The sequence below is a fragment of the Pelodiscus sinensis genome, chromosome 2 (assembly GCF_049634645.1).
Source record: "Pelodiscus sinensis isolate JC-2024 chromosome 2, ASM4963464v1, whole genome shotgun sequence".
In the NCBI taxonomy this organism is placed as follows: Eukaryota; Metazoa; Chordata; order Testudines; family Trionychidae; genus Pelodiscus; species Pelodiscus sinensis.
Window position 1 is genome coordinate 145,056,260 of NC_134712.1, and position 13,596 is coordinate 145,069,855.

The 13,596-nt window shown below is 45.1% G+C and overlaps 1 protein-coding gene across 2 annotated transcripts in view; it reads right to left on the bottom strand.

Moving 5' to 3' along the window:
- The window catches only part of AHRR (aryl hydrocarbon receptor repressor), a 124,244-nt gene that overhangs the window by 15,301 nt on the left and 95,347 nt on the right, over window positions 1–13,596 (bottom strand). For both annotated transcript variants that reach the window (XM_075921552.1, XM_075921551.1), the window contains exons 6-8: window positions 12,535–12,664; window positions 5,290–5,423; window positions 1,519–1,718 (exon numbers count right to left, since the gene is read on the bottom strand). In XM_075921552.1, coding sequence (XP_075777667.1) covers window positions 1,519–1,718; window positions 5,290–5,423; window positions 12,535–12,664 — 464 coding nt within the window. The remainder of the gene's footprint in view (window positions 1–1,518; window positions 1,719–5,289; window positions 5,424–12,534; window positions 12,665–13,596) is intronic.

Below are 13,596 nucleotides of genomic sequence, written 5' to 3' on the forward strand. Positions count from 1 at the left end.
AGCCTTTGCCAATTATCACCCAGAAGCCTGTGGTTGCAAGAGAAACCGCTAGTGGCCACATGTAGCCACAATAACTGCATTTGAGAAACTCAGTACAAAGAACCATGGAATATATCCCAAACATGCAACATAAGTGCATAAAGAAAAAGGACACAGTAATATGGGTAATACTTGGCTGTGGGGCTGCTCAGACCCAAGCCAAGCTAACCCAGAACCAGTCTCCCAAGATAACTGTGCATGAAAACATACTCTCCTGTTCTTTTTTATTAACAGGAATGTAGACACCGGCATTGGCTGTGTAAACATCCCCACATTGCCATGCAAATGTGCCTCCACCCTGGATTGGAGGACCCTAGAGGTGAAAGGATAATTCATTCCACAAAACTATTACATCTTTACCTCTGCTCAGATTGCCAATAACACTTGTGCTATAAACCATTTTCTAATAAGAACTGGCCTGAGGTTACAAACTCATTTCAATAGGCTGCTGAAAAGCTGGCAAGGAACCTGGGCTATCTTTCAACTACTGATCTACAGATCAGTTATTTCATATCCTGTTATCACCTTCAACTTTTCAGCAATTCCACGGTCTTGTCAAAATGACATCAAGTGGTAAACTTGCTAGCAATAGATCATATGGGTGCATAGTATATATACAGCACACACAAAAACAATGCTAAGAGCTAGATTCGGATAGTCTTGCACTCAATGAACCATAGCATATTGCAGCAGCCCCTGTATCAGGGGGTGGGTCTGAGCTCCCAGACCCAGCACAAACCACAACTGAGCCAGGCTGCCTGCCTGCCCAGCTCCTAATACACTTTAAATGCAGAGCTACAGCGGGGGCAGGTCCCCAACCTGGGGTGAGCCAGAACTGAGCTGGGCTGCTGGCCAGACTGCTAAAACATTTACTGGTTTAAGGGGGGGGGGGAATGTGTGTAGTCTATAGCATTAACCGATAAGCTTTTGCTTATCGGTTATACTATTACATTCCTAGTCTACACTGATTGTTACATCATCTTCAGCACCAGGTCAAGTAACACAACTGTTGACAAGTGTGCTCATACACAAGTATGGTAACATTTTATAGTGTATATCAGGTCTGCCTCTCCCTCACATGCATCCTGATGCACATTCATGCACATTTAGTGTTCAAATGCCCTCCCTACCACCATCCTTAGTTTGCTACTAAGGTTTGCCCACAGGTTGATTCTTTAAAAGGTAACCAAGCTATGAATTGTGGCAAGTTGAGAACTCCCTCCAGATGAATGGATATATTTTTATTTGCCACTTTTACATCCAACACAAGTATTTATTATGGTGATATATTTTGAATAATAGCAAAGAAAGAACAAAAATATCCAAAGAAGCTAGACATATCATTAAGAGTTTTTAAACAGGGGTGGGAGGAGGGTATTTAGAATAGGGTATTTAGAATAAACTGGGCTTTTTACATGTTTAATAAATACAAATCCCCAGTAAGTAATGACAAATATGAAAAGATTCAGTTGAAAATACTTTGTATCCATTGTGGCTTCCTCATCAGCTCGGTGCTTTGCTTTTACAAGCAGACTTTTCATCTTCAGTTCTGTCACAGAAGGGAGCATGAGCGGGGCCACTATGCAGAATAAGGACAACTGAGGTGGTACTAGTGTTCCTGAGGAGGATTTCTTCTTTTGTCCAAAGAGAAACTTCAGTTTACCTTGAAACTGCATTGTCTGTTATATAAAGGAACAGAATAAAATTATCATAAGCATTCAATGTATAAACCACGTAAAATAGCAATATTAACTATAGACCATAATGTTCAAATGATATTGGACATGTTCTAGCAGTTCTAACCCATGCAAAAGTATCTAAATGTGCCATATACTATGCCCATGGCCTTGCAGTAAGTGGACTACAGGCATCCAAGAGACATCTGTATTTTTCTATCTCTTACTCCTTTTCTCTTCTTGTCTTTTTGTGTCTCATTTTACCTTAAGAAGAAACCAAGTTGAACTTTAATAAAAGACTCTGGAAGTTATCACCTATAACTGAGGGCATGTCTAAACTATATCCCTCTTTCGAAAAAGGAATGTAAATTAGATACTTTGAAATTGCAAATGAAGCCGGGATTTAAATTTCCTGTGCTTCATTTGCATAATGGCATTTTTTTTCGAAACAGGGCTTTTCGATAAAAAATGGCAGTTTAGATGGGGATCTTTCGAAAATAAAACCTTTTTTTGAAAGATCCTGTAAACCTCATTTTTTGAGAAGTACAGGATCTTTCGAAAAAGGGTTTTGTGTTTGAAAGATTCCCGTCTAAACTGCCGTTTTTCTATCAAAAAGCCCTGTTTCGAAAAAAACTGCAGCCAACATTATGCAAATGAAGCACGGGAAATTTAAATCCCAGCTTCATTTGCAATTTTGAAGTTCTAATTTACATTTCTTTTTTGAGAAAAGGGATGTAGTTTAGACACAGCTTGACTGACTCTTCTCTTCCACAAAGTTATTTGAGTCTTTCAGATATGGGGTTTTCCTTTTAAAAGGCTCTTTACAAAATGAAAGAGGGAGAGTATTTATTATTATTATTTATATTGTAGTCCAATCTCATGGCCACAGCCAGGCTGACCCCATTGTACCAAGCACAGTACAAACTTATACTAGATGGCAGTTTGTGTCCCAAAGACTATACAATCTAAACAGTAGGGCTACGTCTAGACTGGCCCCTATTACGAAATAGCCATGCTAATTTCCAACTTTGGAATAGGGAAATCCGTGGGGGATTTAAATATCCCCCGCGGGATTTAAATAAACATGTCCGCCGCTTTTTTTTCAGCTTGGGGAAAAGCCGGAAAAAAGCGTCTAGACTGGCGCGATCCTCCGGAATAAAGCCCTTTTCCGGAGGATCTCTTGTAGGAATAAGAGATCCTCCGGAAAAGGGCTTTATTCCGGAGGATCGCGCCAGTCTAGACGCTTTTTTCCGGCTTTTCCCCAAGCCGGAAAAAAAGCAGCGGACATGTTTATTTAAATCCCGCGGGGGATATTTAAATCCCCCGCGGATTTCCCTATTCCAAAGTTGGAAATTAGCATGGCTATTTCGTAATAGGGGCCAGTCTAGATGTAGCCTAGTTGATCCTTTGAATTTTAAATATTGTCCCTTGTTTTTCTTTCTTTTCCTTGTGTATATTCATAAATGTCCCCCTCAGCAGGTTCTTTGTTTAGTGTACAACAAATGAAACAAATCTTCTGCCAACAGACATATAACCTTAAAATGATAATATCCTGAAAATTCTACCATAGGCAACATCTATACTGCACCGTTCTTCCACAAAAGCTTATGCAAATGAAGTGCAGAGTAGAATATCACCGTGATACATTTGCACAGGGCCGGCCCTACCATGAGGTGGCCACCTCAGGTGCCAGACTGTGCGAAGGGGAGGAGGAAGCGGGGAGGGGGGGGGGGTGCCACTAGGACCCAGAGTGTAGAAAATTGTGTCTGCTGCTGGTGCATATGTATTCTCTCTGCTCTAGATGCACAGAGATAGTAGTGCTGTGCTGGAGAAAGGAGGGCTCAAGAGACCTTTCAAAGTTTTGGTCCAAGTGAGGGGGCATGAGGCCCCTGCCTCAGGTGCCAAAATGTTGTGGGCCAGCCCTGCATTTGAATAATTAATTAGGGGCCGTTTTTGCGCAAGAGGCTTTTGGGCAAAAAGGAGCTATGTAGATGGCTCCTTTTTGCGCAAACCCCCCCTCTTGCACAAGAGCTGTTCTTTCTCATTTTTTCAGGAAGAACAGCTCTTGCACAAGAAGGTGCAGTATTAGCTTCTGAGAGAAGGTCTCCTTCCCATTCAAATATCTGATGATCTTAAATGCCATGTAAGGAACCTAAGGAAGAGGTTTCTATAGGGAAGGTGTATGGGGGGGAGGAGGATAGAAGCATGCGCCTTATAGTTAGCAAAGAGCCTATCTGTCTAATAATGTGTTAAAAAATACTTCTGTGCATTATCTGGGGGAACAGAGTTCTGAGGATGCAGAACTGGAAAGCGAAGACAAGAATGCAGGGCTTGTTTCAAGTAAGCCACACAGGAATCTCCTGAGTCAATACTAGGGAAAATAAGTGAAAATTCAGACTGCTGTGAAAAAATGTCATTTGGTGTGAGAGGTCCTATAACCTGGGGGGAAGACTTAGAGGAGAAGGAGAGTGTTTGCTTGTAAATGCAAGGACTGGTGAAAGCAGAAGGAGAGTTTCACAGACACCTGTCACACTCTAATTGGAAGGAAAAAGTGTCAGTTAGTAGTAGAAAAATGGAGATTCTGGAGAGGGTGAGTTTGTTGTTGAGGAAGGAGAAATTGTGGGAGAGATTTTCTTGTTATGGGCCAGACCAAGCAATCTTTTGTTAGGGGCTGCTGCAAAACAGGGTTACTCTCCTCACTTAACCAGAAATGTTGAGTCCAGTGCTCTAGGAAATCTTGGACCACAGCATTTCCATGGAATTCTTATTAGCTGGTCTTTTAACTCCTCATCTTTGATCCTTTGGGAGATGAAAGGAGAAAAGAGAGACTTCTAGGCTGATGTATAAAAAGAATGACCAGGGTGGTCTTTTTCTCTTCTAATTTCTGCTAGGTGAAGACATTGGTCATCATATTTATGTTTGTGGAATGGGGTAAGAGAGGACACATAAGGTAAGGACTAAACTGAATATAGAAAAGTATTATTCATGTGATAGTATGTATGGAAACACACTATGGCTATGGCTACATTGGCCCCTATTACGAAATAGGCATGCTAATGTAGCACTTGGGAAGAGGCAAATCCCGGAGGATCTCTTATTCCTACTTGTAAGGGCATTATTCCGGAGGATCGCGCCAGTCTGGACGCTTTTCTCCGGCTTATCTCCAAGCTGGAAAAAAGCGGCGGCCATGAAAATGCAAATGCCGCGGGGGATATTTACATTAGCATGCCTATTTCGCATTTTTGACAGATCCTGTAAACCTCCTAGCAGGAGGCATAAGGGATCTGTCAAAAAAGGCTTTCTTTCTCAACAGAGTCCCCTCTAGACTGCCACTTTTTGCCGACAAAGTGCTGAGTCAGCAAAATGCGGCAGCCATTTTTATGCAAATTAGGCATAGGATATTTAAATCCCTGCCTCATTTGCAATGTCGATCTGCCTAATCTGCATTCCTCTGCTAACAGAGGGATGCAGTCTAGACATACCCTAAAATAAATTACAGATTAACACAGCTATCCCTTTGAGTATTTAAATTTGTGTTACTCGACCACAGCTTGTTTCACACAATTATACTTACAAGGAAACCAGAAGTACTGTCCAAAAGGCAGCGAACTCGGCAGATGAAACAACGAGTTAAAAAAGAAGAATAATCTGTTGACATGCTGTCACCCTCTTGTGCCTTAAACAACTTACTAAGAATATATTCTTCTCCTACAAAGAACACAAGTAACGTATGTCAGATTATATGAATCCAGAATTAAAATCGTACATATTGAAATACATAGTTAAAGAAATTGCTGAAAAGAATATTTTGTAGTGAATATTCAATCATGAATATTAATATCTGCTAGGTATACAAGACAAAACAATGGCTCTGTAATAGGTTAAGTTAATTTGCCTGGGGGGCTTAATCTCCCATATGTTTTGATTTTGTGGGGGTTTTTTAATTAAGCAAAATTAACGTTAACACAAAAGAGGTTCTTCCTTTTGGCTTGCTAGACTTACCCAATAAAAAGAGACAAAAAAAGGAAGAACATCGGGAAAAGATGCTTATTGGCACAGCTAACAGGCACCAGTCATCCAAAGGTCAGCTAGTGCCTCCTGAGTTCTTTCGAAAAGCATTCACTACTTAATAGTTTTTGGAGCGTGCATTTCTCAAATGAAACACAAGTACTTCACTAGAAGTGTGAACTCTGAGACTTAGGGAAATTCTCTACTGCAGGTGTAGTCAAAATACGCCCCGTAGGTCGGATTTTTGGCCCAACGAGCCACCAGATCTGGCTTGCAGGAGTCTCAGCCAGGCTCCCTGACTGCCCCAGCCCTGCACGCTACTTTCTGAATACTGTGAGCCTTGGGGAGGGGGAAAAGGCTTTGTTCAGTACCCCCATCCCAGCACAATCTTGCAGCTCCTATTGGCCAGTTTCGAGCCAATGGGAGTTGCCTATTTGCAGGACAGGCAACAGGCGAAGAACCCCTTCCCATCTAGGCTTGCAGTGTTTGAGCCACACATGCCTCCCACAACTGCTGCAGGGGCATGGAAGGCACAGACTCGGACTGCACAACCTGCTTGGCTACTGGCCAGGAGCCACCCAGGTAAGCAGCTCCCAACCAGAGCCTGCCTCTGGCACCCCAGCTCCTCCATCCCCCCCAACTGTCCCATTCCTACACTCCTACCCCTTTCAGACCCTGCACCCCAATCCCCTGCATTCCTCCTCCAAGTCACAACCCCCTAGCACCGCAATCTTCTACTCCTGGTCACAACCCAGATCCTTGCACCCTCTCCTGCGCCCCTCCTTCAGGTCAGAATCTTCTCTTGCACCCATAAACTCTCCCAGACACTGCACCCCCTTCTGCACCCCAGTCTCTTGAGTCCTGCACCAGGTCACAATCGCCTCCTTTACCCAAACACCCTCCCAGATCTCACACCACCGCCTGCACCCCAATACCTTACCCCAAACTCCCTTCTGCCCCCAGCCTCCATCCCAGGCTCTGCACCTTCTCCACTAATATCACAGAAGAGTGTGGCCCTTGACCATTTACCAAATTGTTGGAGTGGGCCCCCCCATCAGAAATTATTGCCCACCTTTGCTCTGCTCTACATATCCAGAACAAAATTTCAAAGTGTTCATCACTGCTAACTTCTAAACAGTGTTGCTCAAATTTAATTAATGTCTATACTCTGTTTTTACAGTTTGTTAAATGTTGGTGCCTTTTATTTCATTGAGGGTAATTTCCTCCATACAGGAGGGACATGTTTTTACAAACTTCTCCAAAGACTGCAAGAACTCCTGTGGAAACCTTGGTCCTCATGAGGACTGCTGTTAAAGTTACAAGCCCTGCATAAATTCTCAGAATTTAAAAGTCAGCCGTGACCTCCTGCTTCACTGGTGCTGCTTGCAAGGTTCTTCCTACACATCTGGGAAACCTATTAATGTTTCATGAGCTTTCAGCAAGGTACATACATTTTGCCAGCAGTGTGGTGTACTGTACATTTACAAAAGGTCTGAAGGACTTCTTACATTTTACCCCAGTTATGGCAGAACTTAACAAAACTGGTTCTTTCAAGTGAGTCATCCTGTGAAATAGTAAACAACATAATGCCATTGTTTAAAAAGAAGAACAGAGAAAGCGTGACCAAAATTTTCAGAAATGCGTGACTCCAATTTCCATTTGCCCAATTTGAGGCACCAGATTTTTCAAAGGAGATGAGCATTCACCATTTCTACTGACTTTAAACTGGGGTTCTGAGTATTCAGTTCCTCTAGAAGTTTTAGGCCTTGGGAACAAAGAATATTTTTTCACTTAACAAAAATTGTTCTTACTTTTTTATCTGGATATATATAAATAAACAAGCTTGTTAGATCTCATGTGCTGAGAAGGTTCTGTGGTCTGTAACTGGAAGGTGGGCAGGTGTGGCAACTCTAAGCTAAGCCTAGAGTTGAAAATGTATGTGAAAATGTTCTGATTTTCTAGTATTTCTCATTAATCAAATATTATTGATAAAGATGGTGTAGTTAAAGGGTACTAAACTTTCAGACTCAGCTTTATATTTACCGAGACTGTTATTACTACCACTACTACTAACTTAGCCAAGTCACAATCTTTACATACCTTAGTTTGTCCATCTGCAAAATGGGTATAAAAACCTTACCTGTCTCTCTGGGATGCCCATTTATAAAATCCTTTGAAGTCTTTTAATGGAAGGCTTACTATCATAAAAGTGCAACTTATTAATAGTTGTAATAGTGGATACTTTTATGCTAAAGAGCCCCAAAATGTAGTGTTTAAATTTAAACTGACATTTGCTGGGGGATCACTTTACCACCACAATGCAGAACCCTGTGATGTGAAATGCAGTAATTATTCAACAGCCCTAAATTGCACAGTGACACTAACTGTGGAGGAATGAATAACAATTTATCCTGATAAAATTGCAGGGGGAATTTGAAGTGACGGAACGTAGTCATCAGAGATGGAACATGGCTCAATTTTTTGAGTTCATGTCCCACTTGTATTCTTATAGACAGGGATCTTTAGTGACTAGATGTAGTCATGATTTCTGTTTTATGCTCCAGCTGATAGAGAGCACCTCTAAACAGCAGAGGGTGCCCTAACACCATGCTGGGACAGCACTGAATCAAGGGAAATGGAATGCAGCATCTACTCAGAGATCTTTTTAATGCAATAGCTTAGCGTGAGAAAGCAAATGGGATCACGGCACAAAGCAATACTGCTGTAGTAAGAGTGTTCAGAAACCTTTTTCTACGTGTTATATTTTTGTAGCTGAGAGAAATCTTGATATGTTGGTTAATGTAGCCTGATCTAAGCTTACTTGTGAATGCCCAGTTACCACTTTGAGGGTTGACAGGTCCTTTGTCATAGGATCAGGCCCAGTATTTAATTATTCTGTAGTTAGGAACCCTGATGTGCACAATTGCAACACTCACACTTATAGGAGCTCTTGTATTAATACACTATATTTGTAAATATCAAGTCACAAACTATATTTGTAAATGCACAGTCAAAAAAAAGCCCAATTTCATAAGGCAGACAGGGAATGTACATCTAGATTTCCATGCCATATACTCATATCATTCCTTCTAGCGCAACCTGAGGTGTTAGCCATCATCTTCCTCATCACTTTCACCTTCCCTATCATCACCAGCAGCCATCATGCTGGGACCTCCCAAGGACTGTATCTCCTCCTCCTACCACCCTTACGTTGGGCTGCCACCAGGGCTGTCCTTAGGATTTATGGTGCCCTACGCAAGATTATTAAACTGGTGCCCCTATGCCTGACTTGCTCTTCCACCCCTACTCCCTCCCCTTCCCAAAAACCCCAGCATCCAACCCCTTCCCTCAGACCGTGCTGCAGGCAGTGCATTCGGCTCTCTAGGACCCAGCCCTGCTGTTACACGCTCTACGACTTCCTGTCATAGGCATACGCAGCACATTTCATTAGGGTGTGCACCCAAAGAATTTTTTTAAATGTACTCTTTGACCCCCCATTAGCCACACCCCTGACCCCATTAGCCACGCCTCTGGAGGCAACAACTCTCGGGGCAAGATGGACACATGACCAAAAGTAAAAGGTGTGATGTGACACCCCCCCCAGGACTTTTCCCACCATCCTCCTACCAATAGGGATTAGATTGGCCCCCACCAAACCCCTCTCATGCAACTATCCTGCCATTGCATTAACCCACTGTGTGTGACATTAACTCGGGGGCGGAGAGGCTGGAGAAAGTGTTCCATCTCAGAGTTTCCTCCCATGAGCAAAATGAATTTTGTGTTGTGCACCAGTACTGAGTTCATGTGGCTTGTTTGGCTGTGCCACTGTGGCACCCAAGTTATTAATAAATATCTTATAAACCTCTGCCTTTTCCTCTGCTGCCATGTCTCCTCCCCTTGCTCCATCAGTTCCCCTGGTGCCTGCTGCTCCCAATCCCCCACCCTCCTCTGCTGTCCTGACCCCTGCCCTTCACACTGCCCTCAGCCTTCCTGAGACCTGCCCCCCTCCACCAGCCCTTCTCTCCCCCCTGTGCCCACTCCTCCAGTAGCCCCACTCTGTTCATGTGAGCTACCTACCCCTCCTCATCCCCTCTTCTAACACCTCCCTCTACACACTAGTCCAGCCTCTCTCCTCTGGTGCTGGTCTCTCCCCTGCAGGTGTCTGCCCTTCTGCTTCACCTCCAGAATCCCCTGGCACCTGCACCTTCCCTTAGCCCTGGACCTTTCTGGTGCCTCCCCCTTCCCTTACTGCCTTGCCCCCTTTGCCCTCTTTTTCCCTGATGCCCGCCCCTCACCACTCTTTGCCCCCATTCTCCTCCTGCTCCCTGTGCCCTCACACATGACTTGCTCCATCCCCACCTTTCTCATGCCCACCCCTTCTTTTAAGCCTTCTCCCCAGCATCTCCCCCTCTAGGTCCCAATGCCCTTCCCCTCTTCTCTCCTCTCCCAGCATCACCCTGTTCTCCCTCTCACTGACACCTTCCCCTCCTGCCCTTTTCCTCATTGTCTCCACTTGTCCTCCCCCCGAGCATTAGTCTCTCCTGCACCCCTGCCCCTTGGTGCCTTCCCCTTTCTTCTCCTGACCTGCCCCCCTCCCATCAGCACAAGCACCTTCCTCTCTCATCCCTTCCCCCTATTCTCGCCCTCGCCCTCGCTTACCTTCTGCCTTCCCGTTTGCAGGGCTGGAGTCTGCTGCAATCGGGCCCCAGAAGTCTCCACAGCCTGGGCCACGTGCCAGAGCCGGAATTGGGCCACTCGGCGCTCGCAGCCCCAGCCCATCACAATATGGCTGGTCCTGCCTCTAGCGAGGCTCTGCTCCCCCGCGCCCTGCTTGGTGCATCTCCTGCCAAGCCGTAGCTTGGCTTTTTTTAAAAACAGTGCTGCAACGCCAAGCCACGCGTGACCCCAACCTCTCCGGCTCGCCGCACGTGACCCCCCCCCCCAGCTCAGCCCCGGCTCCTCCCAACGCTGCCACCCGGGTTGACAGCTTCCCTTCTCCAGCCAGGGTCAGCTTGCCGGCCTCCTCGACGGAGTCCCTCAGCCCGGTGGGGTCTTCTGGCAGGGCCGTAAGAGCTGGCAGTGCCCCTACTGGCTCAGGTGGAGAACACATGTGTATGCTTCCCCTCCGTGCCGGGCCGGCAGAGTGAAGCCCCAGAAAGTGTGGTGCCCTACGCGACTGCATACTCCGTGTATGCCTAAAGACAGCCCTGGCCGCCACTTCTATAATATGTTACGGTGATGTTGTTCAGTTTGATGCATATTCTGTAGGGGATGTTTCCTTTTCTCCTTATTTGTAGTTCTCCAATTTTTCCAATAGTGAAGTGGCTTTTTCCTATATCACTGATCACAACTTATCATCATTGCTCATTAAAAGTGCTATCATGTGAGTGGAAATCGAGGCAATATTGCATTTTATTAATATCAGTAGAACTGACTTAAATGGGACCTGTGTGTTGTGTATCTTGTCTTAATCTTTGTATTCATGCTCGTCAGTGTGAAAGAAGCTATTTGCATATATATTTACATGTATATGCCACCACACTTAAGTTGCAGCCCTTGGCATGTGCTGTGAGTATCACTGTGGCCCCCTGGATTTACAAAATTGAGTAACCCTGCTCCTGTGCCATTGAAGGTCGCTTTATCTAAGTGAAAAGTCCTGAATAGATGTGCATTGACTTTGCTAGCTGGGTGAAAGGTTCCAGGCATGTGCATGCTAGCTGTGCCTTAGCTCAACATACACTATGAGGCCTGTAAGACCCTTGCAATACAACCAATCTGCCAATGTAAACCTACTGAAACTTATTATAATAAATAGGGATGTCATTGTGTAGATGACTACACAATTATCACATAAGCTTAGGCTTACCGGTTAATCTTATTGACTACACGCATGCCCCCTGCGCCCTTTGCTGCCTCTGATACAGAGGCAGCAAGGGGGAGGAGGCAAGCAAGCAGGTTAGTCATATAGGCTACAAGCCCCCTTTGACAGGGTGAAATAAAAGTAATGTCTCACATTTCAAGTCACAAACCTTTTTCTAACTGTCAAGCATTAGGAAGAAGCACACACACCCTGCCCCCGACTCATCATGCTCTAATTGTCCACTATGAGAATTTTTGCAACTTGTTTTGAGGGATCTGGAAATACTTCATGATCAGAGTCAGGTTGCTGGACTAGATGGATCACTGATTTTTATTCACTATGGCAACTCCTGTATCTCTACTGAATACAGGAAAAACTTCTTAACTTTCAGGATGGTTTAGCACTGGGATAAATTGCCTAGGGAGGTTGTGGAATCCCCATCATAAGAGATTTTTAAGAATAGGTTAGACAAACACCTGTCTAGAACAAGGGTGGACAATAATTTTTGATGGGGGAGCAATCCAAGAATTTGGTAAGTGCTCATGGCCCACACGCTTCCATAATATCCCTGCCTTCCATACCCCTGAATGCTGTGAGCCTGAGGGGGAGTGGTACTTTGCACACTGCCTGTCCTGCAAACAGGAAGCTTCCATTGGCTGGTTTCTGATATTATGCTCAGGGCGGGGGCAGTGTGCAAAGCCAATTTCCCCCTCTCCACCTCCCCCACAAACACACACAGGCTCGCAGCATTCAGAATGCTACTCTGAGCATGGGGCAGGCATGGGGAGGCTCCCGTGGGCTGAGTGCAGTGGCTTGGCGGGACATATGCGGCCCACGGGCCTAATGTTGCCTACCCCTTGTCTAGATGGTTCTTGGTCCTGCCATGAATCCAGGGACTGTACTTGATCACCTCTCAAGATTCCTTCCACCTCTATGATTATGCAAACCCACCTGTTTCAGTCTGCGGTTGCTGTCCAGACATCAGTTGTGGGGGATTCATGGCCCAGTGTAGTTGTCTACAGAAATCTTGGCGATCATCCACATGAATATAATCATATATATTTTGATGCATTACATCAGTCTGAAATAATTATTATAAACAATGTTTAGACAGTATATTCACAGAGGGTATGTCTACACTACAGAGTTAGTTCAAACTAATTTAGTTCGAATTAGTTAATTCGAACTAAGCTAATTCGAACTAACGCGTCTAGAACTAAAAACTAGTTCGAATTAGCGTTTTGCTAATTCGAACTAGCATGTCCACATTGAGTGGACCCTGAACAGGGATTAAGGATGGCTGGAAGCAGTGCCGGCAGGGCATCAAAGGAGGACTTAGAGCGTGGAGATGCTGTCTCAGGCTAGCCGAGGGCTGCGCTTAAAGGGACCCGACCCCCACCCCGGACAGACAGTTCTCAGGGGTGCCCCGCTTGAAAACCAGTCCTGGCTTGGAGTGCCTGGAGTGCCCACACTGGGCACATCACAGCACTCGGCCATCACCTTCCACCCCCAGAAGCCCGCAGAGCCAGCCCAGTCCTCCCCATCGGGGGCTCGTACCCCAGTCCTCCCTCACCTCCTTCCACTTACCCTTCCCTAGCCCCCCTTCCTGATGTACAAAATAAAGATAATGTTTCTTCCAACATTGACTCTGTCTTTATTGAACAAAACTGGGGGAGACTGGGAAAAGGAGGTGGGAGAGGGGAAAAGAAAGGCTGGGAGAGGGGAGGGCAACTAACATGATCAGGGGTTGGGAACAGGTCCCAGATGAAGAGAGGCTACAGAGACTGGGACTGTTCAGCTTAGAAAAGAGGAGATGGAGCGGGGACAGGATAGAGGTCTCTAAAAGCAGGGGTTGGGTGGAGAGGGTGCATTCAGAAAAGTTCTTCCTGAGTTCCCATAAAGAAGGACTATAGGACACCAAAGGAAAGGAATGGGTAGCAGGCTTGAAACTAGTAAGAGAAAGTTGTTGTTCTTGACAAAGCAAATAGTTAACCTGTGGAACTCCTTGCTGCA